The 24,179-nt window shown below is 38.2% G+C and overlaps 1 protein-coding gene across 3 annotated transcripts in view; it reads right to left on the bottom strand.

The window, feature by feature from the left end:
* Positions 1 to 6,307: 6,307 nt before the first annotated feature.
* SHCBP1L (SHC binding and spindle associated 1 like) overlaps positions 6,308 to 24,179 on the bottom strand; it is a 54,436-nt gene continuing 36,564 nt past the window's right edge. Inside the window, exons 7-10 of one of the 3 annotated variants that reach the window (XM_055234572.2) lie at positions 11,949 to 12,102; positions 10,640 to 10,779; positions 9,495 to 9,617; positions 6,308 to 6,680 (exon numbers count right to left, since the gene is read on the bottom strand). In XM_055234572.2, coding sequence (XP_055090547.1) covers positions 6,429 to 6,680; positions 9,495 to 9,617; positions 10,640 to 10,779; positions 11,949 to 12,102 — 669 coding nt within the window. In that variant the 3' untranslated portion in view covers positions 6,308 to 6,428. Of the gene's footprint in view, positions 6,681 to 9,494; positions 9,618 to 10,639; positions 10,891 to 11,948; positions 12,103 to 24,179 lie in introns of all 3 variants that reach the window. The other 2 variants (XM_055234571.2, XM_055234573.2) reach the window with 2 other exon arrangements.

Genomic DNA, 24,179 nt, shown 5'->3' with positions numbered 1-24,179 from the left:
TTCTCCCCACTTGCCAAACTCCTGAGCTCTTATCAGGAAGCTGCTGATCACGTTTCAGGTGTTTTCTATTTATTAGAAGAGACTGCCCTTCCTTGGCACTGGCTGTGACCCATTATTAGTTTAGAGAGACAGTTGACTACCTGACCATCACCTGATGGTTGCCTGACTCTCCTGGTGTATGGTGGGGGGTGAGGGGAGGGGCAGAGCTCTCTTCTGCCCCACTCATACCCAACTAGCTACCCACTGTAACATTACTTGCATAAAAACAGGCACATAGACTCATGGAACAGAATAGAGAAATTAAAACAGTTGAACTCATGGAGATAAAGTAGTGGTTACCAAAGGCTGGCAAGGGTAATGGTGGTGGTAGGAAAGTGGGGATGGTTAATGGGTACACAAATATTGTTAGATTGAATGAATAAGATTTAGAATTTGGTAGCACAACAGGACAACTACAGGCAACAATGATTTACTGTACATTTAAAGAAAACTAAAAGTGTCCTAGCCAGAGCATCAGACAAGAGAAAGGGCATCTGAGTCGGTAGAGAGGAAGTCAAACTGTCACTGTCAGTGATGTGATCACATACCTAGAAAACCCTAGATATGCAGTAAGACTTATCCTAAAAGCTCCTAGATCTGAAAAATGAACTCAGTAAAGTTTCAAGATAGAAAATCAACGTATGCAAATCAGTAGCACTGCTATAAACCAACAACAACTCAGCTGAGACTCAAATCAAGAACTCAATCACTTTTACAACAGCTGCAAAAATAGAATACTTAGGAATATACCTAACCAAGGAGGTGAAAAAATCTCTTCAAGGAAGACTACCAAACACTGCTGAAAGAAATCATTGATGACAGAAACAAATGGAAACATATCCCATGCTCACGGATGGGTAGAATTAATATTGTGAAAATGACCATACTGCCAAAAGCAATCTATAGATTTAATGCAGTTCCCATCAAAATACTATCATCATTCTTCACAGAACTAGAAAAAAAAAATCCTAAAATTCATATGGACCCAAAAAAGAGCCCGCACAGCCAAAGCAAGACTAAGCAAAAAGAACAAATCTAGAGGCATCATATTACCTGACTCAAACTATACTACAAGGCTATAGTTACCAAAACAGCATGGTACTAGTATAAAAAAAGGCATGTAGACCAATGGAACAGAATACCCAGAAATAAAGCCAAATATTTACAGCCAACTGATCTTTGACAAAGCAAACAAAAACATAAAGTGGGGAAAGGACACTGCATTCAACAAATGGTGCTGGGATAATTGGCAAGCCACATGTAGAAGAATGAAACAATCCTCATCTCTCACATTATACAAAAATCAACTCAAGATGGATCAAAGACTTAAATCTAAGACCTGAGACCATAAAAATTCTAAAAGATAACATCGGAAAAACTCTTCTAGACATTGGCTTAGGCAAAGAGTTCATGACCAAGAACCCAAAAGCAAATGCAACAAAAACAAAATAGATGGGACCTAATTAAACTAAAAAACTTCTGCACAGCAGAAGAAATAATCAGCTTAGTAAACAGACAATTCACAGAGTGGGAGAAAATATTTGCAAACTATGCATCCAACAAGGGTCTAATATCCAGAACTCAAATCAGCAAGAAAAAAAAATCAAAAAGTGGGCTAAGGACATAAATAGATAATTCTCAAAAGAAGTTATACAGGCCGGGTACAGTTGCTCATGCCTGTAATCCCAGCACTTTGGGAGGCTGAGGTGGGTGGATCGCCTGAGGTCAGGAGTTCAAGACCAGCCTGGCCAACATGGTGAAACCCCATCTCTACTAAAAATACAAAAACTAGCCGGGTGTGGTGGTTGTGCATCTATTATCCCAGCTACTCGGGGGGCTGAGGCAGGAGAATGGTTTGAACATGGGAGACGGAGGTTGCAGTGAGCTGAGATCACACCACTGCCCTCCAGCCTGGGCAATAGAGCAAGACTCCATCTCAAAAATAAAAAACAATAGAATAATAAAAATTTTAAAATTACAAAGATATACAAATGGCCAAGAAACATATGAAAAATGCTCAACATCACTAATTATCAGGGAAATGCAAATTAAGACCACAATGAGCTACCACCTTACTCCTACATGAATGGCCATAACGTAAAAATCAAAAAACAATAGATATTTGTATGGATGTGGTGAAAAGGGAACACTTTTACACTGCTGGTGGGAATGTAAACCAGTACAACTACTATGGAAAACAGTATAGATGTTCCTTAACTAAAAGTAGATCTACCATTTGATCTAGCAATCCCACTACTGGGTAGCTCCCCAGAGGAAAAGAAATCATTGTATGTAAAAGGCACTTGCACATGCATGTTTATTGCAGCACAATTCACAACTACAAAAATAGAGGACCAGCCTAAATGCCCATCAACGAAGTGGATAAAGAAAATGTAGTATATACATACTATGGAATACTACTCAGCCATAAAAAGGAATGAAATAATTGCATTTGCAGCAACCTGGATGGAATTGGAGACCATTATTCTATGTAAAGTAACTCAGGAATGGAAAAAACAAATATTGTCTGTTCTCACTTATAAGTGGGAGCTAAGCTATGAGGACACAAAGGCATAAGAGTGATATAGTGGACTTCAGGGACTCGGGAGAAGGGTAGGAGGGAGTGAGGGATGAAAGACTACACATTGGGTACAATGTACACTGCTCAGGTGTTGGGTGCACCAAAATCTCAGAAACCACAACTAAAGAACTTATTTATGTAACCAAACACCACCTGCTCCCCAAAAACGATTGAAATAAAAATTTTTAAAAAGATAACTGAAAGTGTATAATTGCATTGTTTGTAACAAAAACAAAGAATAAATGCTTGAGGTGATGGGTGCCCCATTTATTGTGTGTGGTTATTACTCATTGCATGCCTGTATCAAATTATCTCACGTACCTCATAAATATGTACACCTACTATGTATACACAAAATTAAAGATTAAAAAATAAATTTTAAGACATAAAAAAAGATGTAAAAAGAATCTTTACTTCCTGGGAACTGACTAGAGTTGCCAAATATCTCAATTGGCCCAGGACTGTTTTCCTAAGACAGAAGAAGTGCTAAAACTGGGAAAGTCCTGGGCAAACTGGGATGAATTGGTCACCCTAGGATTTATCTTAAATGGAAGCACTTTTAGGAATTTTCAAACTTTGAAATTCCATATTTCTTTCATACCTAGAAATAAATTTAAGATAAAGGTAACAAAGCAGTTGGCTATGTAATCAAATGTTTAATGTTTCTCAACAGGCATAACTGTAAAACATTTTTCATGCTAACATGTAAAAAATAACCAATAAATACATTATTTTACAGTTTTACATTTTTGTATTAATATAATACATTATATGTACATTATAATATACATCTCTATTATATAATAATCTCACATCTCAAGGTTTTTTTTTTTTTGAGACAGAGTCTCACTCTGTCACCAGGCTGGAGTGCAATGGCGCCATCTCATCTCACTGCAATCTCCATCTCTCCCAGGTTCAAGCAATTCTCCTGCCTCAGCCTCCCAAGTAGCTGGGATTATAGGCACACACCACCATACCCCGCTAATTTTTGTATTTTTAATAGAGACAGGGTTTCACCATGTTGGCCAGGATGGTCTCGATCTCCTGACCTGGTGATCTGCCCATCTCAGCCTCCCAAAGTGCTGGGATTACAGGCGTGAGCCACCGTGCCAGGCCAAGAATCTTATTTTTTTAAATATATGTATTTAAATATATATAGTATATAAGAATATATACATATTTAAGTATTTAAGAATATGTACATATTTAAATATTTAAGAATAAGTATATTACACTATATATTATTTATATATTTAACTATATAGTTTATAGATTATATTATCTAGTATATAATCATATATAGTTCTTATATATTATTATTAACTTTTAACATATATAAATATATATTTAAAAAGTTAAGAATCATATATATATATAATTATATTTATAAAGTTAAGAATCTTGAGATGTGAGATCATCCTGGATCATCCAGGCAGGGTCAATCTAATCATATGAGTCTTTAAAAGTGGAAAAGGGAGGTAGAAGAAGGAGTCAGGGAGATGAGACAAAAGAATAGACAAGAGACTCAGAGGAGAGACACTTGATCCACTGTTGCTGGCTTTGAAAATAGATGGAGGCCATGAGCCAAGGAATGCAATCAGCCACCAGAAACTCAGCTGTGAACCGTCAAGGAAACAGGGAACTGAATCCTACAACTACAAGGAACTGAATTCTGTCAACACCAAAATGAACAAGGAAACAGATCCTTCCCTAGAGCATCCAAAAAGGAATGCAGGCCTGTCAACACTTTGATTTTGGCCCAGTGAGACCCATGTCAGATTTTCGACCTACAGAACTGTAAGATTATAAATCTGTGTTAAGCCACTAAGTTTGTGGTAACTTATTATGACTGCAATGGAAAACTAATACAATATATAAATTCAGTCTTTCATTTATAAGGTATAGGGGTGAAAGTAGGGTGGAAAGGTAGAAGAGGAAAAAAATTTTATGAAATATCAAAATTCTTAGAAAATCTTAAAAATGCTTTATACATGTTTTAGAATCATGAAACGAAAAAACAGCATCACTATATTCTGTAGTTGGCCTGGGAAAAGACAAATAGGTTAGAAACCAGTGGCAGCAACAGAAGGGAGGTAGATGGCCAGAGTAAGAAGTTTGTTCACACAAGGCTACTGCTTTTAATGTACACCTTCAAAGATATTACTTTGCCCATCACCTATTCTTTCTGAAGCCAAAAACTGAGAAAAGTAGGGGAAGAGGATGGAAAAGGAAAATCCCCACCCTTAACACTCACTACATTCATTATAGAAAGATGTTTCTTATTAAGGCCCCCAAGGACAATCCTGGAATTATTTTAACAAGTCTTTGTGTACACAGACTATGCATAATCAAAATCTATGGAACTGCCTATAGGTTTTCTTATTTTAAAAAAGTGCTGTTGGGCCGGGCGCAGTGGCTCACACCTGTAATCCCAGCACTTTGGGAGGCCAAGACGGGCAGATCGCGAGGTCAGGAGATCGAGACCACCCTGGCTAACACGGTGAAACCCAGTCTCTACTAAAAATACAAAACAAAACAAAAAATTAGCTGGGCGTGGTGGCAGGCGCCTGTAGTCCCAGCTACTTGGGAGGCTGAGGCAGGAAATGGCGTGAACCCGGGAGGTGGAGCTTGCAGTGAGCTGAGATCGCACCACTGCACTCCAGCCTGGGCAATGGAACAATACTCCATCTCACACACACACACAAAAAATCAACTCTCAGCCTCAAGAGATTGTTTGTGGCAATTCAGTGTAACCTTTGTTAGGTTACAGATAACATGAAGTAAAAGTCAAAAGTTTAAGTATTTAAGCCAGAGTGCTTGAATTTCTTTTTATATTCTTAAGTCAACATAAGCTCTGCTTTGGGAAAAGACCATTCGTTGTTTCTTAGAAAATCAACTATTTTAGAGGTCACGTGACCATCCAATGTAAAGATTATATTTCTCATTTGTAGCTAAGTGTAGCCACATAATAATAACATTCTAGGTAGAAGCATGAAAGTCAAAATAATGTGTGCAACTTTGAAGAAAGGTTCTTTCCCTTCTGCTTGGCTGAAAACCAGGCAGGAAAGCTTGATTACCAATTGCTGTCTTCGATCGTATGATGATTTTTCATGGAAATCTTACAATCGTGAAACAATATAGAAGAAACCTGAATTTCTGACAACGCAAAACACCTACCTACCTACATACCTACCTGAGTTCCCACAAGGAACATCTATTAGCCCTATACTCTGCACTTCTTGACTATGAGGGAGAAACACATTTCTGTATTGTTTACCTCTCTTATTTTGGATTTCCTTGTTTCTTGCTGTTGAATCTATTCTATTTTTTTTTTTTTCACTTTTTTCTTCTAAAATGTATACCTACAAGAATGAGCTTAAAGAACCTATCCTATTTTAATATATGACATATTATCTTATTCTGGTTACTGCGAATTAGCAATAAATTAAATTTTGTCTCTTGTCTATATAGAACACCTAATGCTTTTTATTGGAGGAGTATTAGAAAACAATATTTAAAACTGTATTTGTTTCTGGATTAAATAGTGATGACTGTACTATATACTAAAAATATACTAATATCATTGAATTGTACGCTTTGTAATGTGTGAATTTTATGGCATGTGAATTATATCTTAATAAAGCTGTTATTTTAAAAATATGTAAAATGAATCATTCAGTGAAAGCATTATGATATTTAAATATTTTTTAATTAAGCTTTGAATTGAAACTACCATTTCAGTGGGATATGAGAATCGTTTATTAAACAAATTTGTGAAATATAAAACTTTAACATCAGTTCAGATGCTTTAACTTGTGACTATTCTGATATCCCCCTTGACGTTTGCTTCTATCTTATTATTATTCATTTCCAGATTCAGATTTTGCATTACTTTGAAGAGCATTTTATCGTCTTTTTTATCTCCTGAAGCAGCCCTTTTGTTGAGAGCGTCTTCTGCTACAATAAAAAACTGTTCCGTTGGTTGAAGAATGCTTACTCCATAGCCTTTGTTACTATAAATATGATTATTAGTCATCTTCAATTTGGGTGCTGGAAGAACCTATTAAATTATTTGAGGAAATTAGTTTTTCAATGATTTTATTTAAAAAATGAAGTAATGAACATATAAAAATTAGCTTAGACTTTATCCATGGATTAACAGATTTTTTAAAACAACCGAGACTCTCAATTTTGAACAAGTGTTAAGTACTGTTTTCATGACACCAACTAACGTAATATTAACTACAAAAAATATTTAATAAGAATTTTTTTTTTTTTTTTGAGATGGAGTCTTGCTTTGTTGCTCAGGCTGGAGTGCAATGACATGGTCTTGGCTCACTGCAACCTTCGCCTCCCGGTTCAAGTGATTCTCCTCCCTCAGCCACTCAAGTAGCTGGGACTACAGACGCGTGCCACCACACCCAGCTAATTTTTGCATTTTTAGTAGAGACGGGGTTTCAATATTTTGGCCAGGCTGGTCTCGAGCTCCTGACCTCGTGATCCACCCGCCTTGGCTTCCCAAAGCGCTGGAATTACACGCGTGAGCCACCACGCTCAGCCAATAAGAAAATATTAAATAAGCCAGGTACGGTGGCTCATGCCCTGTAATCCCAGCTCTTAAGAAGGCAGAGGCAGAAGGATAGCTTGAGCCCAGGAGTTCGAGACCTGCCTGGGCAATATAGCAAGACCCTATTGTCCACAAAAAGAAAAAGAAAAAAAATAAGTGTAAGAAAATATTAAATGAAGTTTTCAATTTACTTTTATCAGTTATTGATAAAAACAACTAATTCTGTATGGGGGATATAACCCATGAAGCCGATCTCTTATAACATAATAAACATGAAAATAAGTAATTTCAAATAATATGTGATTTGGAGAAAATAAGGTAATGTGATAGCATGACTGGGTGGGGAGAGGTTACTACTTGAGTGTTCTTTACATTAAAGGCTTCTTTGAAGAGGGACAACCACATTCAGATAGTAATAAGAAGACCTATAGAAAGAGTGCTTCAGGTCAGGCGTGGTGGCTCACACATGTAATCCCAGCACTTTGGGAGGCAGAGGCAGGCGGATCACCTGAGGTCGGTAGTTCGAGACCAGCCTGACCAACATGGAGAAACCCCGTCTCTACTAAAAATACAAAATTAGCTGGGCGTGGTGGCGCATGCCCGTAATCCCAGCTACATAGGAGGCTGAGGCAGGAAAATCACTTGAACCTGGGAGGCAGACATTGTGGTGAGCTGAGATCGTGCCATTGCACTCCAGCCTGGGCAACAAGAGCAACACTCCATCTCAAAAAAGAAAAAAAAGAGTGCTTCAGGTGAAGGTAACAGCCAGAACAAGGTTAATAATTTCTGGGAACACAAACAAAGCCAGTGCGGCTCAAATATAATGTATAAGAGGAAGATTGGAAGGAGATTAAGTTGGGGAAAGCCGGGGCCAGATCTTGTCAGATTTTATAAACCATGTTTATCAAATTTTAACATATGTATATATCATCTGGGGAGCTTGTTAAAGACCACATTTTGTTCAAAAGGTCTGGCGTGAGGCTCAAAATTCTCCACTTCTAACAAACTACCAGATGATGCCAATGCTGCTGGTCCATGGCTCACACTTTGAGTAACAGGAATATGATTCTTAAAGTGTGAGTTAAACCAGCAGTATCAGCATCACCTAGGAAATTACCAAAACAAATTCTCAGGCTTTACCCTAGACCTTCTGAATCAGAAAGCAGAGTGGGCCTCTGTAAGAATGATTCTGAGGCATGCTAACATTCAAGGACCACTGAAAAATTGAAAAATATTTAAGAACAGAAAAAATGTTTTAAGATAAATCAAAGATTTTAAAACTGCTCCCATTTACCATTTGTACCTTCTTTTCTTTTCTTTCTTTTTTTTTTTTTTTTTTTTTTTTTTGAGACAGAGTCTCAATCTGTCACCCAGGCTGGAGTGCAGTGGTGCACTGCAAACTCCGCCACTCGAGTTCAAGTGATTCTCCTGCCTCAGCCTCCTAAGTAGCTGGGACTACAGGCATGTGCTACCACGGTTGGCTAATTTTTTTTGTATTTTTAGTAGAGATGGGGTTTCACCATGTTAGCCAGGATGGTCTCGATCTCTTGACCTCGTGATCTGTACGCCTTGGCCTCCCAAAGTGCTGGGATTATAGGCATGAGCCACCGTGCCTGGCCTTGTACCTTATTTTCAACCAATTATCTGACTTAGTGTCCAGAATCATACAGAGAGTGGGAGGCTACTAGTAATACATAATACAATTCCTGCCCTTAGATAATTTATAATCTATTTCAGGAGACAAAATGTACATTCATAAAACAAAGAGTTAGAATGTTCTAGAAAAAACTTCATTAACATAAAAGTTCATTAACTGCACAAGCCTACAGAGGGACTTAGAAAGACAAGGTTTATAGAAGCAGAAAGGATGGAAGACATTTCACCTAGAAATTATTGCTATTAATGTTTTAATTGGTTAGCTTAAATCATTTAACACAACTTTGAAAGTAAGACTTCAAATGCTTCTTAATACATTATTATTCTTAATTTGCTTTACTTTGTAATTTGAAATACCAAAATGTATTACAGATCTGATCAAAGAAAACTCTAAAATATCTTTAAGAGAAAAATCTATCCCATTTCTCATATTCAAGGTTATTTGCAAAGAGTTTAAGTACAAATTATTAAATTATAAGGCTAAACTTATTTCCCATCAGCCATCATTTAACCATATTTTATTACCTGTACTATTCTTTTCCAAATCAATGATAATATTTAGACTGCCTTTTAAGACTAAAACTAATATTTTAGTGCTTGTAATTACTTACAATTCTTATAACAATGCTACATCAAGAAATAAGAGAATACCTTCATATTAACTCCACCTAAGGTGCTTTTTGAACTGTCACTGGTTCTGAGGTTATTACAGTGATGAATTTCATTTCTTTCCAAAATGGCTATGCTTCCAGGATACAGTTCAACACCAGCACCCTGTAAATTAAAAGCAAATAAAACTATCTACAAAATATATACACAAACCTCTCTCCAAAATCTTCTTTAGACTTGAAAATTGTAATTCTGTATTACCAGTATAAACATTGAGTAACATGAAAATACATGATCATGCATGCAACTGCTAATTGTAAAGATAATATTTAAAAATATTGAAAATTTAAATATCTGTTAGAGAATCATTAGACTTAGAAGGTTGAGGTCATATAATCCACTATCTTACTCTTCCACCGAAATGATTCTCTAGAAAGAAGTCCAAAACCTCTTTAAGCAATTGTTTCAATAGTTATAAAAATTTATATCTACTGTAAATCCCACGTAATGCCACTAAAGTATATTTCCTCATTTTAGTGGAAATTTTAAAAATTCTTTAAAAAGGTGCTATTTTTCCACTTTCTTTAATCCTTTTTCTCATTAAATTCTCCAGTCCTTCAATTATCTTTGTGATTGTTATCTAAAGACTCAAGCTCTTAATTTTTAATTATTTATTTATTTATTGTTAAAGACAAGGTCTTTCTGTGTTGCCCAGGCTGGTCTCAAACTTCGGCTCAAGTGATCCTCCCGCCTCAGCTCTCAAAGTGCTGGGATTACAGGAGTGAACCACGGTGCTTGGCCTCAAGTTTTTTATGTCCTGATTATTCAGAAGCTGTTAGAACTAATCACAACACCTAACAGCAACATCTGATAACTTACATGTCTTATTTCTTTAAACTATCAAATGACTGACTCATGATTTATGTTATAGCCACTCTTTTCCAGATTTTAAAAAGTCACCCTTATAAAACAAAGCTAAATATTCTTTACTTTGGACCTAGCATTTCATTTTTCCTAAATGTACCATGACACTCTAGTACTCATTTTGTTGATGTCTACCAGTTACTAAGTTTAATTAGAATTCCACTAAAAGATGAAGAAATTGCTACCCTTTATTTGTATATTAAGATCACTCAAAGCTGTTATCTATAGTCATATAAGGCCATACTTTTTAAAGAATGAAATACCTGGGCACCAGTTATTTCACTGTCTGTAATCGTCAAAGCAGCCCCTGTAAGAACACACACTCCTGTTCCTTCACATTTTAACATGCAGTTTTCTAGAGTCATGTGACCAGACTCCACCACCACGATACCATCAACCGTCCCTTGTTGTATCAAAGATAGATGCATTAGTTTCACATTGTCAGCTTTGGACACCACAAAACTGTCACGAGAAGGTTCAGAAGTAATCATAATTTCCTCTCTCCTTCCAACTCCTGATTCATAGGGATAAAAATACATTAAATCAGTAATCTCCCATTTTAAGGCCCTTTATTGTCATTCAACAATACTGCTGTTACTAAAGTTTTTCCCTGTGTGTGTGCGTGTGCGTGTGTGTGTGTGTGCGCGCGCACGCACGTGCGCATTTTTAGAGATGGGTCTCGCTATGTTGCCCAGGCTAGTCTCGAACTCCTGGGCTCAAGTGATCCTCCTGCCTCACCTCCTGAGTAAGTTGGGACTACAGGTGCATAGCACAGTGCCCAGCTTCACATATTTTTAACAAATAATATATAGTACATACATAACTATAGTGTAATCTTTTTCTTTTTTTTTTTTGAGACAGTCTTGCTCTTTCACCCAGGCTGGAGTGCAGTGGCTTGATCATGGCTCACTGCAACCTGGGCTCAAGTGATTGTCCCACCTCAGCCTCCCAAGTAACTGGGACTACAGGTGTGTGCCACCACATCCAGCTAACTTTTGAATTTTTTGTAGAGATGGGGTTTCACTATGTTGCCCAGGCTGGTCTCAAACTCCGGGGCTCTAGCAATCCACTTGCCTCAGCCTTCCAAAGTGCTGGGATTACAGGCGTGAGGCACCATGTCCAGCTTTTCTTGTTGTTGTTGTTGTTGGTTAGACAATGAGAATACTCTTACTTCAAAGTCAAAAGGAGAGAAAGTTTCTAAATATGTTCAGGACCTAAAAGAAATTTAGTAAATTCTGCTGTTCTACTTCTGTTTTGGTGAGTTAGCATGTAATATTAGCCTTTTTGAGAAAATGATGAGCATATTTTAATATAGCTTTACATCTGGGTTTTCCTTAGTAAAGTGATGTGAAAAGCAGTAAAGATAGATAAGAAAAAAGTACTTTGGGTAAAAAATATAAATGGAGCTAATAGAAAATACGAAGAACATGTCAATTATAAAAGGAACATAAAGGATTTCTGTAAAACATAAATTCTATTGTAATTTCTAATAATTCCATTAAGCATGTTTAGAATACACAATTTGTCCAGTATACATTGTTGTAAAAAAACTACAAAGGATGCCCTGCTAACCCTTTATAATGATGTCATCTGTCAACAAAGCAAGATTTGCAGCTTGATATTCTCCTGGAAAAATTATTACTGTATCTCCACTATAACAATTATCCAAAGCCAAATCCAAATCATCATGCTGTTGGAGAAGTGTGTCTGAAGATAAATCCTTTATCTAAAAAAAAAAAAACACTTGCACTTTCAATAATAGGTTAAACTGAAACATGTCATTTTAATCAGTTACTTACCAGACAAGTGCTTTTCCCAAAAGACTTATCATTTATTAAAGACTAGCATTTATTAAATGCTCAAAGTATCAGTTCATCGATTAATGTTGAAATAAAATTTTTCTTTACAATTGTTCATCATTTTATAACTATTAAATACTGAGTATTTAGCTATGTGCCATATTTTGAACTTTACATATTACCTCCTTAAGCCTTGCAACAGTTCCTTGACGTATTATTATTATTATTTTGAGACAGAGTTTGGCTCTGTCACCCAGGCTGGAGGGCAATGGTGTGATCTCGGCTCACTGCAACCCCTGCCTCTCGGGTTCAAGCGATTCTCCTGCCTCAGCCTCCTGAGAAGCTGGGATTACAGGCACACACCACCACGTCTGGCTAATTTTTTGTATTTTTAGTAGAGATGGGGTTTCTCCATGTTGGCAAGGCTGCTCTTGAACTCCTGACCTCAGGTAATCCGCCCACCTCGGCCTCCCAAACTGCTGGGACTACAGGCATGAGCCACCGCGCCCGGCAACGTAAGTATTATTATCCCCGCTATAAGGTTAAGGAAATTGGGCCGGGCGCGGTGGCTCACGCTTGTAATCCCAGCACTGTGGGAGGCCGAAGCGGGCGGATCACGAGGTCAGGAGATCGAGACCACGGTGAAACCCCGTCTCTACTAAAAATACAAAAAAAATTAGCCGGGCGTGGTGGCGGGCGCCTGTAGTCTCAGCTACTCGGAGAGGCTGAGGCAGGAGAATGGCGTGAACCCAGGAGGCGGAGCTTGCAGTGAGCCGAGATTGCGCCACTGCACTCCAGCCTGGGCGACAGAGCGAGACTCCGTCTCAAAAAAAAAAAAAAAAAGGTTAAGGAAATTGAAGCGTGGCAAGATTAAATGAATTGTCAAAGTTAGTAGTGAAGCCAAGCTTTAGATACAGTTCAATATGACACCAGATCTCATACTCTTCCCTATGTATCATTTTGTTTTCTTTAACTCAAAATGACCCTCCAATTTTAGTAAATAAACAAAATTCTTTTTTTTGAGATCGAATTTCACTCGTCACCCAGGCGGGTGTGCAATGGCATGATCTCGGCTCACTGCAACCTCTGCCTCCCAGGTTCAGCCAGTTCTCCCACCTCAGCCTCCTGAGTAGTTGGGATTACAGGCGTCTGCCACCACACCCAACTAACTTTTGTATTTTTAGTAGAGACAGGGTTTCGACATGTTAGCCAGGTTGGTCTCAAACTCCTGACCTCAGGTGATCCACCTGCCTCGGTCTCCCAAAGTGCTGGGATTACAGGCATGAGCCACCGTGCCTGGCCCCAAAATAAACAAAATTATACGTATCAAAGATTCTAAAATATGCACTGGGAGTAGAAAAGAGGAGATAACTTCGTTATTAGTGTCGTAAAGACCGAAGGGCTTTATTTATTTATTTTGAGACAGGGTCTCATTCTGTCGCCCAGGCTGGAGTACAGTGGCACGATCATGGCTCACTGCAGCCTAAACCTCCCAGGCTCAAGTGATCCTCCCACCTCAGTCTCCTGAGTAGCTGGGACTACAAGCACACATTGCCATGCCTGGGTAATTTTTGTATTTTTTGTAGAGGTGGGGTTTCGCTATATTGCCCAAGCTGTTCTCAAACTCCTGAGCTCAAGTGATCACCCAACTCAGCCACCCAGAGTGCTGGGATTACAGGTAGGAGCCACCATGCCCAGCAGTGTGAAGGACTTTTAATATAAAATATAAATCCAGGCCAGGCACAGTGGCTCACACCTGTAATCCCAGCACTTTGGGAGGCCAAGATGGGTGGATCACTTGAGGTCAGGACTTCGAGACCAGCCTGACCAATATGGTGAAACCCTGTCTCTACTAAAAATATAAAAATTAGCCAGGCATGGTGACACAGGCCTGCAATCCCAGCTACTCGGGAGGTTGAGGCAGGAGAATCGCTTGAACCTGGGAGGCGGAGTTTGCAGTAAGCGGAGATGGTGCCATTGCACTCCAGCCTGGGCAACAAGAGCAAAACTGTCTCAAAAAAAAAAAAAAAGTAAATAAATAAATAGTAAATCCAAATATAAAATTTGGAAATATATTCTGAAAAAATGCCTATTATTCTTTGATCCCAATGAAAATGGCATTATCATGCATATATCTTTCTTCTTCTTCTTTTTCTACTTCTTCTTCTTCTTCTTATTATTATTATTGTTATTTTGGGATGTAGTCTTGCTCTGTTGCCCCGGCTGGAGTGCAGTGGCACAGTCTTGGCTCACTGCAACCTCCCGGGTTCAAGTGATTCTTCTGCCTCAGCCTCCCGAGTTGCTAGGATTATAGGTGTGTGCCACCACACTCAGCTAATTTTTGTATTTTTAGTGGAGATGGGGTTTCACCATGTTGGCCAGGCTGGTCTCGAACTCCTGACCTCAAGTGATCCGCCAGCCTTGGTCTCCCAAAGTGCTGGGATTACAGGCTTGAGCCACTGCACCCAGCCTTTTTTTCTTATTATAAAAGTGATACTTGTTATAAAAACATGGAAAAGAAAGCATAATAAAAATTGAAAAATTAACTTGTAAATTCTTAACTAAAGAAAACCTTCATTTATATAGATATTTCTTTCTAGCATATTTCCCATGCATATATTCATTTATTCATATGCCAATCAATCATACCATACATTGTATATACTTTTGAATTCTGATTTTGTCATTATATCACCTTCCCCATGTCTTTAAATAATTTTTCAAAGCCTATTTTTTTAATGATTAAAATTTCAACTTATTTTAGATACGGGGGTGCATGCGCAGGGTTTACTATGTTCGTTTATTGCATCCAGGTATTGAGCATAGTACCCAATAGGTAGTTTTTGAACAGACATCCCCTCCCTTCTTCCTCCTGCACCAGTAGTTAGCAGTGTCTATTATTCTCATGTTTGTGTCCATGTGTACTCAGTGTTCAGCTCCTGCTTGTAAGTGAGAACATGCAGTATTTGGTTTTCTGTTCCTGCATTAATTCACTTAGGATAATGGCCTTCAGGTGACTCCACGCCACTGCAAAGGACATGATTTCATTCTTTTTATGGCTGCATAGTATTCCATGGTGTATATGTACCACATTTTCATTATTCAATTCACCATCAATGGGCACCTAGGTTGATTCCCTGTCTTTGCTATTATGAATAGCACATCAAAGCCTAACTTTTAACAATTACATACTAATGTATCAAACAGATATATTACAATTTATGTTATGAATTTCTCACTCTTATTTAGATGGTTTATGAGTTTTCAACATTATGAAAATACTATAACAGATCCTTATGTATATCTCTAGTTGTTTCTTTGGGAAACATTACTAGACAGGAAATTGCTGAATCAAAAGGTATAAACATTTTAAGAGTCTTGGATATACTTTGCCAAATTCCTCTCCAGAAAAGCTTAATCAATTAAAACTTGGGTTAAGAATGCTTGTTTTGTTATAAACAAAACAACATGGGATTTTTTAAAAATTTGTACAATATTTGCCATTTTAATGGACAAAACTCCTCACCTCATTTTCATTTCCATTTATTTGTTAAGTGAGAGTGAACACTTTTTCCAGATATATGTAAAATTCCTATAAACCTTACTAAATCAGCAACCTACAAATTCATTTGTGCAGGTATTACATACATTGGAAGCAGATAGCACAAGACTACACCTCTGTAAATAAATAATGTGTAACAACTCTGAAACCCTCCTCACTTATTTTTTTTATTCACTGAAATAAGAAACACAGGAGAGAGAAAAAAGTGTGATAGAGGAAGACAATGAGTTTAATTTTGGTGCCAATAAATTTGAGGTGCCAGTGGAGTCACTAGATAGAGGTATCCAGTAGACTATGGATGTAAGGGTCTAGAATATAGGACCTGACTTGACATAAGGTCATAGAATTATTTACTTATATGATAATTCGAGCACAGGAATGGATGAAATTAGCTACAAGAACGTGTAAAGAGGGCAAGATAGCAACCTAGCACAGAACACTGAGGAATATTTAACAAACTGGCAGAAACACAAGATCTCACAAAGAATACTGAGAAGCAGGCAAAGAGGTGGTAAGAAAATCAGGAGACTAGGATGTCATGGAAGGAGGAAGTACAATTGACCCTTGAACAACATGGGTTTGAACTGCATAGACCCACTTATACACAGATTTTTTTCAACCAAACACAGATCAAAATACAGCATTTGCAGAATGAAAATCTGAGTATATGGAGAGCAGACTTTGAATTTTGTATATGTGGGTTCTGCAGGGCTGACAGCAGGACTTGAGTACACACAGATTTGGATAACATGCCAAGTGTCCTTGGACTAATCCCTGTATATACCGAGGGACAAATGTAGTTGGTAGTGTCAAATGCTGCTCAAAGATTAACAAGATGGTAATCTCTGAGTTGTACCTACTGCAATTGGCCAGAGGGAGATTCTACATGACCACAACAGCATTTTCAGTGATATTCTGGAGACAGAAGCCAGATCACAGTGAGTAGAGGAATAAATATGGAGAAGTGGAAATAAATGCAGATAAATATTTCAAGTAGTTTTTCTCTGCAAGGTAAGAAACAGAGATGTGATGTTTAGGGTAGATATTGTTTTGCTATTTAAAATAGAACAGAATTGAACATATCTCACTGTATTCAGGAAGGAGAGAGTAGAGAGGAGAGGTTAAAGACACAAGGAAGAGATGACACCACAGAAATGGTGAAGTAATGGCTCTTCCACTGAAGCAAACATTAAGTTGGCAAAAACTATGGAATCAACTTTTGGGAGCTCTAGAACCTAAATCAAACACAGCAACAAAGGAAATGCTTAATGAAGTGGCTGCTAAAATTCAGTAAACAAGTGTGGCATTTTTTTGCTTACCCACCTACCATCCCCCAAGCCCCTGCTCTGCAGCAGCAATGGAAATGGCAGCCCACATTCCTGGCGTAGCTTGCTGGTGCCAGCAGGCCACCAGGTGGTAGGGTGCAATATAGGCTTTGTTCTCAAAATACTATGGTTGTAAATTCTGACCTAGCTGGTAGTTCTCTGATGGACTGACAAAGAAAGATGATATTTTTTTTTACCCCAGGCTGGAGTGGCTTTCCCTTTGCCCCATAGATGCCTAGCACAAAGAACACAGAAAGAGACAAGCAAAATTCCTCAAAGGAGGGGCTGAGGAGAAAGATTTTTGGAGGAATAAGGGCTTGAACGGAATCAGCGCTTTCCATCTGCCAGGAGATCAGTAGTGAAATGCACACTGCACTGCAGGGCTAGATGTATGCTCAGAAGATACCCAAGAACCACCTAGGCTTGTACCTTTGGCTGCTCTTTGGGCCTTGCGCAAACAGGAAGCAAAAGCTAATACAAAGTTTTAGGCAGCCTGGCTTAGCTTTGCAGGAGTGTCTCAGCTCAGAGACAATCTGCAAACACTGGGAGAGTTTTTGTTTTTTTCTAGTTATTTATCTATTTTTTTGTTTTTGCCTTTTTTTGGAGACGGATCCAGGCTCTGTTGCCCAGGCTGGAGTGCAGTGGGACGATCTTGGCTCACTGCAACCTCTTCCTCCCGGGTTCAAGCAATTCTCCTGCCACAGCCTCCCAAGTAGCTGGGATTACAGGTGTGCACCACTACGCCCAGCTAATTTCTGTATTTTTAGTAGAGGTGGGGTTTCACCATGTTGGCCAGGCTGGTCTCAAACTCTTGGCCTCAAGTGATCTGCCTGCCTCAGCCTCCCGAAGTGCTGGGATTACAGGTGTAAGCCACTGCACCTGGCCTTGTTTTTTCTTTTTAGCTGAGCCCTTTAAGGAAATCACTGTTAGATCACTCACTATGTACTGAGATAACACAACAAAGACTTCAAGTGCCACACAAAAAAGGAATACAGCCTTTGCAAATTAGCTTAGAAAAGTCATTAAACAAACATACAGCTGCAGTCTTCAACAACTGAAACAAACCCTGGGGAGGTGTAGAATCCAATTTCCAGAGTTACCATATTATAATATCCAAAATGTCCAGTTTTCAACAAAAAAATTGCAAGGCATACAAAAAAATAAGATACCATGACCCACTCACAGGAAAAATAAATTGACAGAAACTATCCCTGAGGAAGCCCAGATAAGACTTTGGACTTACTAGACAAAGACTTTAACTCAACTGTTTTAAATGTGCACAAAGAGCTAAAGGAAACAATAAAGAACTAGAAGCAACCAGGAGAACAATGTCTGAACAAATAAAGAATATCAATAAAAATATAAACAAAATAGAAATTCTGTAGTTGAAAAGTGTAATAGCTGAAGTGAAAAATTCACTAGAAGGGTTCAACAGCAGATTTGAGCAAGCAGAAAAAATAATCAGCAATCTTGATGAAAGCACAATAGAAATTATCCAGCCTGAGGACTAGAAAGAAAAGAACTATAGAAAAAAATGAACAGCATCAAAGGGACCAGTGGGATATTATGAAGCATATAAATATACTTATTAGGAAGTGTCAGAAGAAGAGCAAAGAGAGAAAAGGGTGTGTTGTTACTTTGTATGTATATATGGGTTTTCATTCACAGCTCCTGACTCATAACTTCCACAGTCCTTATAGTTTTTTGTTATAATGTTGGGTGCTTTAGGCCTCATGAGCAGGCCTCAGGAAACAGAATCTCTCTGACCTTCTCTTGCTCTCCTTTCACCTGCTGCAGGGCAGGACTCTAATATTCCTGTGCTTTTTCTGATTGTGGGTCATAAGACCCTCATTCCAAACCAGGTTCCACCAGGCACGGTGGCTCATGCCTGTACTCCCAGCTCTTAGGAAGGCAGAGGTGGGAGCCTTAGCTTGAGCCCAGGAATTTGAGACCTGCCTGGGCAATATAGCAAGACCCTGTTATCCACAAAAAAGAAAAAAAGAAACAAAACATAAACAAATAAACTGGGTTCCACCCCATACCTTGAGACTAATCACGTTTTAACACAGTTGTCCAAAGAAACCCAAGAGGACTGGGTTCAGAGAGCCTTCAGAAAGCTGACCTCATAACATTTCCTGGAGGATGACATACCTGGAGGAGGGCATGGGAGCTCTGTGTACCTTCCCCTGATACCTTTCCCTACACATCTTTTCATCTGTATCCTTTGTAATATCGATTTTTTTTTTTGAGACGGAGTCTCTCTCTGTCACCCAGGCTGGAGTGCAGTGGCGCAATCTCAGTTCATTGCAACCTCTGCCTCCTGGGTTCAAGTGATTCTCCTGCCTCAGGCTCCCAAGTAGCTGATATTACAGGTGTGCGCCACCACACCCAGCTAATTTTTGTATTTTTAGTAGAGACGGGTTTTCGCCATGTTGGCCAGGCTGGTCTCAAACTCCTGACCTCAAGTGATCCACCTGCCTCGGCCTCCCAAAGTGCTTGGATTACAGGCATGAGCCACTGCACTTGACTGTGATATCCTTTATAATAAACTGGTAAACATAAGCCAGGCATGGTGGCTCACACCTGTAATCCTAGCACTTTGGGAGGCCGAGGCGGGCGGATCACAAGGTCAGGAGTTCAAGACCAGACTGACCAATATGGTGAAACCCCGTCTCTACTAAAAATACAAAAATTAGCTAGGTGTGGTGGTGTGCGCCTGTAATTCCAGCTACTCAGGAGGCTGAGGCAGGAGAATTGCTTGAATCCAGGAGGTGGAGGTTACAGTGAGCTGAGATCACACCACTGTACTCCAGCCTGGGTGACATAGTAAGACTCCATCTCAAATAATTAATTAATTAATTAATTAAATTAACTGGTAAACATAAATGTTTCTCTGAGTTCTGTGAGCTGCTCTAGTAAATTAATTAAACCCAAAAAAGGAGTCGTGAGAACCCAACTTGAAGCCAGTCAGTCAGAAGTTCTGGAGGCCTAGACTTGAGGGAGAGGGGTAGTTTTGGAGGCTGAGTCTCCAACCTGTAGAATGTGACACTATCTACTGGTAGATATGTTGAAATAGAATCGTAGGACACCCAGTTGGGGTCTGCTGGAGAACTGATTGATTACTTGCTGGCAGGGAGAAAGCCCCACATATTTTGGGGTCACAGAAGTTTTCTGTGTTGATAATTCTTCTTTTGTCGTGAAAACAGAGGGAAAATATGGCTTGAGTGTTTTCCTAACAAAGGCAGAAAAAAAATCTGAAAACATAATGGCCAAAAACTTCCCAAATTTCATTAAAGACATGACTCTACATATCCAAGAAGTGTAATGGACTTTAAGTAGGATAAGCACAAAAAAACACACATTAACATATATTATAATCAAACAATTAAAATCCAAAGATAGGCAGGGCACGGTGGCTCATACCTGTAATACCAGCACTTTGGGAGGCCAAGGCGGCTGATCACCTGAGGTCAGGAGTTCCAGACCAGCTTGGCCAACATGGCGAAACCCCATCTCTACTAAAAATACAAAAATTAACCAGATGTGGTGCCACATGCCTGTGATACCAGCTACTGGGGAGGCTGAGGTAGGAGAATTGCTTGAACCCGGGAGGCAGAGGTTGCAGTGAGCCGAGATCATGCCATTGCACTCCAGCCTGGGCAACAAGAGCAAAACTCCATCTCAAAAAATAATAATGATAAAAAACAATCCAAAGTTTATAAAGAGAGAATCTTACAAGCAGCAAGACAGAAGCAATGCATTAAGTATAAGAGATCCTTAATAAGATTAAGGCTGATTTCTCATCAGAAACCATGGAAGCCAGAAAGCAGTGGGATTTAAAAGTGCTGAAAGATAAACAACCAAAAATTCTATATCTAGAAAAAATACCTTTTCAAAATTAAGAAGAAATTGACATTTCTAGATAAACAAAAGTTGGTCCTATCCTAAAAGAAATGCTAAAGGAGTCCTTCAGACTGAAATGAAATAGACAACAGAAGTAACTCAAAGCCATATAAAGAAATAAAAAAGTTCCAGTAAAGGTAAAATCGAGGGTAAATATAAAGGCAGTATTACTGTATTTTTGGTTTGTGACTCCTCTTTTTGTTTCCTATATAATTTAAGATACCGATGCCTAAAACAATCCTTATAAATCCAGAAACAATGTATAAAGATGTAATTTGTAACAATAACAACATAAAGGGAGGATGGAGCTGTATGCTATTAAAGCAAAGTTGGTATCAATTCAAACTCAATCTTATAAATGTAGGATGTGAATTAGAATTCCCTTGATAGTCACCAAGAATATAATTAAAAAATACACACAAAAGGAAATGTGGAGTAAATCAAAATGGTACACTAAAAAAAAATCATAAAACACAAAAGAAGATGGTACTGAAAGTACTGCATAACAAAAAAAAAAGATATTACATGTAGGAAAAACACTGGCCAATGGCAGAAGTAAGTCCTTCCTTATCAGTAATCATTTTAAATGTAAATGGATTAAGATCACCAATTAAAAAAGACAGGTAGAAAGGATAAAGAAAAATAATCCAACTACATGATGTTACAAGAATCTCATTTCAGGCCAGGCGTGGTGGCTCACGCCTGTAATCCCAACCCTTTGGGAGGTCGAGGGGGGCAGATCATGAGGTCAGGAGTTTGAGACCAGCCTGGCCAACGTGGTGAAACCCCATCTTTACTAAAAATACAAAAATTAGCCAGGCATGGTGGTGCATAATCCCAGCCACTCAGGAGGCTGAGGCAGGAGAATCGCTTGAACCTTGGAGGCGGAGGTTGCAGTGAACTGAGATCACACCATTGCACTCTAGTCTGGGCAACAGAGGCAGACTCTGTCTCAAAAAAAAAAAAAAAAAAGAATCTCACTTTAGATTCAAAGACACAAATAGATTAATAGTGAAAGAATAAAAAGATATTCTGTACAAACAGTAATTGAAAAAGAGCTGGGGTGGCTATACTAACATTAGATAAAATAGACTTTAATAATACAATTGTTGCTAGAGACAAAGAAAGGTATTATATATTAACAAAAGAGTTAATTCATCAAGAAGATGTACCAATAAGCATATGCAAACCAAACAACAGGGTCTCAAAATGTATGAAGTAAAACATTCACAGAATTGAAGGAAGAAATAGTTTTATAATAATAGTTGAAGATTTCTATACCACTTTCAAAAATAACTAGAACATCTAGACAGAAGACCAATAAGGAAATAGAGGACTTGAACAACAGTATAATCCAACTAGACCTAACATACATATATAGACTGCCCCCCAAGTCCAACACAAAAGGAAACACATTCTTCTGGAATGCATATGGAACATTCTCCAAGATAAAGCCATCTATTAGGCCACAAAACAAGTCTCAATAAATACATCTTCTCTGACCACAATGGAATTAAAGTAGAAGTCAATTATGGAAAGAAAACTGAAAAATTTAGAAATATGTGAAAATTAAACAACGTATTCTTTTTTTTTTTTTTTTTTTGAGACAGAGTCTTGCTCTGTCGCCCATACTGGAGTGCAGTGAGTGGCGCAATCTCGACTCACTGCAAGCTCCACCTCCTGGGTTCGTGCCATTCTCCTGCCTCAGCCTCCCGAGTAGCGGGGACCACAGGCGCCCACCATCATGCCCGGCTAATTTTTTGTATTTTTAGTAGAGATGGGGTTTCACCGTGTTAGCCAGGATGGTCTCGATCTCCTGACCTCGTGATCCGCCCCCCTCAGCCTCCCAAAGTGCTGGGTTTACAGGGATGAGCCACCGCGCCCGACCTAACAACATATTCTTAAATAACAAATGGCTCAAAGATGAAACACAAGGCAAATTTTAAGACACTTCGAGATAAATGAAAATGAAAACACAACATACCAAAATTTATAGGATGCAGGAAAAGCAGAGCTCAGAGAGAAATTTATAGCAGTAAATGCCTACATTAAAAAAGAAAGATCTCAAATCAGCAATCTAATTTTACAACTTAAGAAACTAGAAAAAGAGCAAATTAAACCCAAAGTAAAAGGAAATGATAGAGATTAGAGTTCAATGAAATAGAGAATAGGAAAAATAAAAACAAAATCAAAAATTAATTATTTGAAAAGATCAACAAAATTGACAACAGTTTAGCTAGACTAAGAGAAAGAGAGAAGGCACAAATAACTAAAATCAGATATGAAGGTAGATACATTACTACTGACCTTAAAGAAATAAAAATTATTTATAATCATATTCCATGATTATACTATCATTATATGTACACCTATGAACAATTGTACACCAATAAATGCACTGATTTCACACCAACAAAAATTAAGTATACAAATTCCTAGAAACACACAGTTTACCAAAACTGGCTCTAGAAGAAATACAAAATCTGAACAGACCTATAACAGTAAAGAGATTAAAAAATCAGTAAGCAAAAATCTCCCAACAAAGAAAAGTCCAAGATCAGATAGCTTCATTGGTAAATCTACCAAACATTTCAAAAATTAACACCATGAACACTAAATAATAACTTATGAATGCAAAGAGGAAAACAACAGACACTGGTGTCTACTTGAAGGTAGAGGGTAGGAGGAGAGACAGGAGCAGAAAAGATAACTATTGAGTACTGGTCTTAATACCTGGGTGATGAAATAATATGTATAACAAACCCCCATGACACGAGTTTACCTATGTAACAAATCTTCACGTGTACCCCCAAACCTAAAATAAAAGTTAAAAAAAAAGAATTAACACCAATCTTTCCCAAATTCCTCCAAAATCTGTGAGAACACTTCCTAATTCTCAGGCCAGCATTATCTGATAACAAAGCTAGACAAAAATACCAGAAGAAAAGAAAACTACAGAGCAATATTCCTTTTGAATATAAATGCAAAAATCCTCAATAAATCCTAGCAAACTGAACTCAACAACATATTTAAAAGGTTATACACGATGATGAAGTGAGATTTATTCCAAGAATGCAAGAGTGATTTAATATACAAAAATCAATCATAACACACCACATTAATAGAATGAAGGGGAAAAATAAATTACACAATAATCTCAATTGATGCAGAAAAAGCTATGCCCAGATAATTTCTGTATTTTTAGTAGAGGTGG

Source organism: Symphalangus syndactylus, chromosome 19 (assembly GCF_028878055.3).
Source record: "Symphalangus syndactylus isolate Jambi chromosome 19, NHGRI_mSymSyn1-v2.1_pri, whole genome shotgun sequence".
Taxonomy (NCBI): domain Eukaryota; kingdom Metazoa; phylum Chordata; class Mammalia; order Primates; family Hylobatidae; genus Symphalangus; species Symphalangus syndactylus.
Note: the sequence above shows the minus strand (reverse complement) of the source record. Positions and strands in the feature narration are given on the sequence as shown.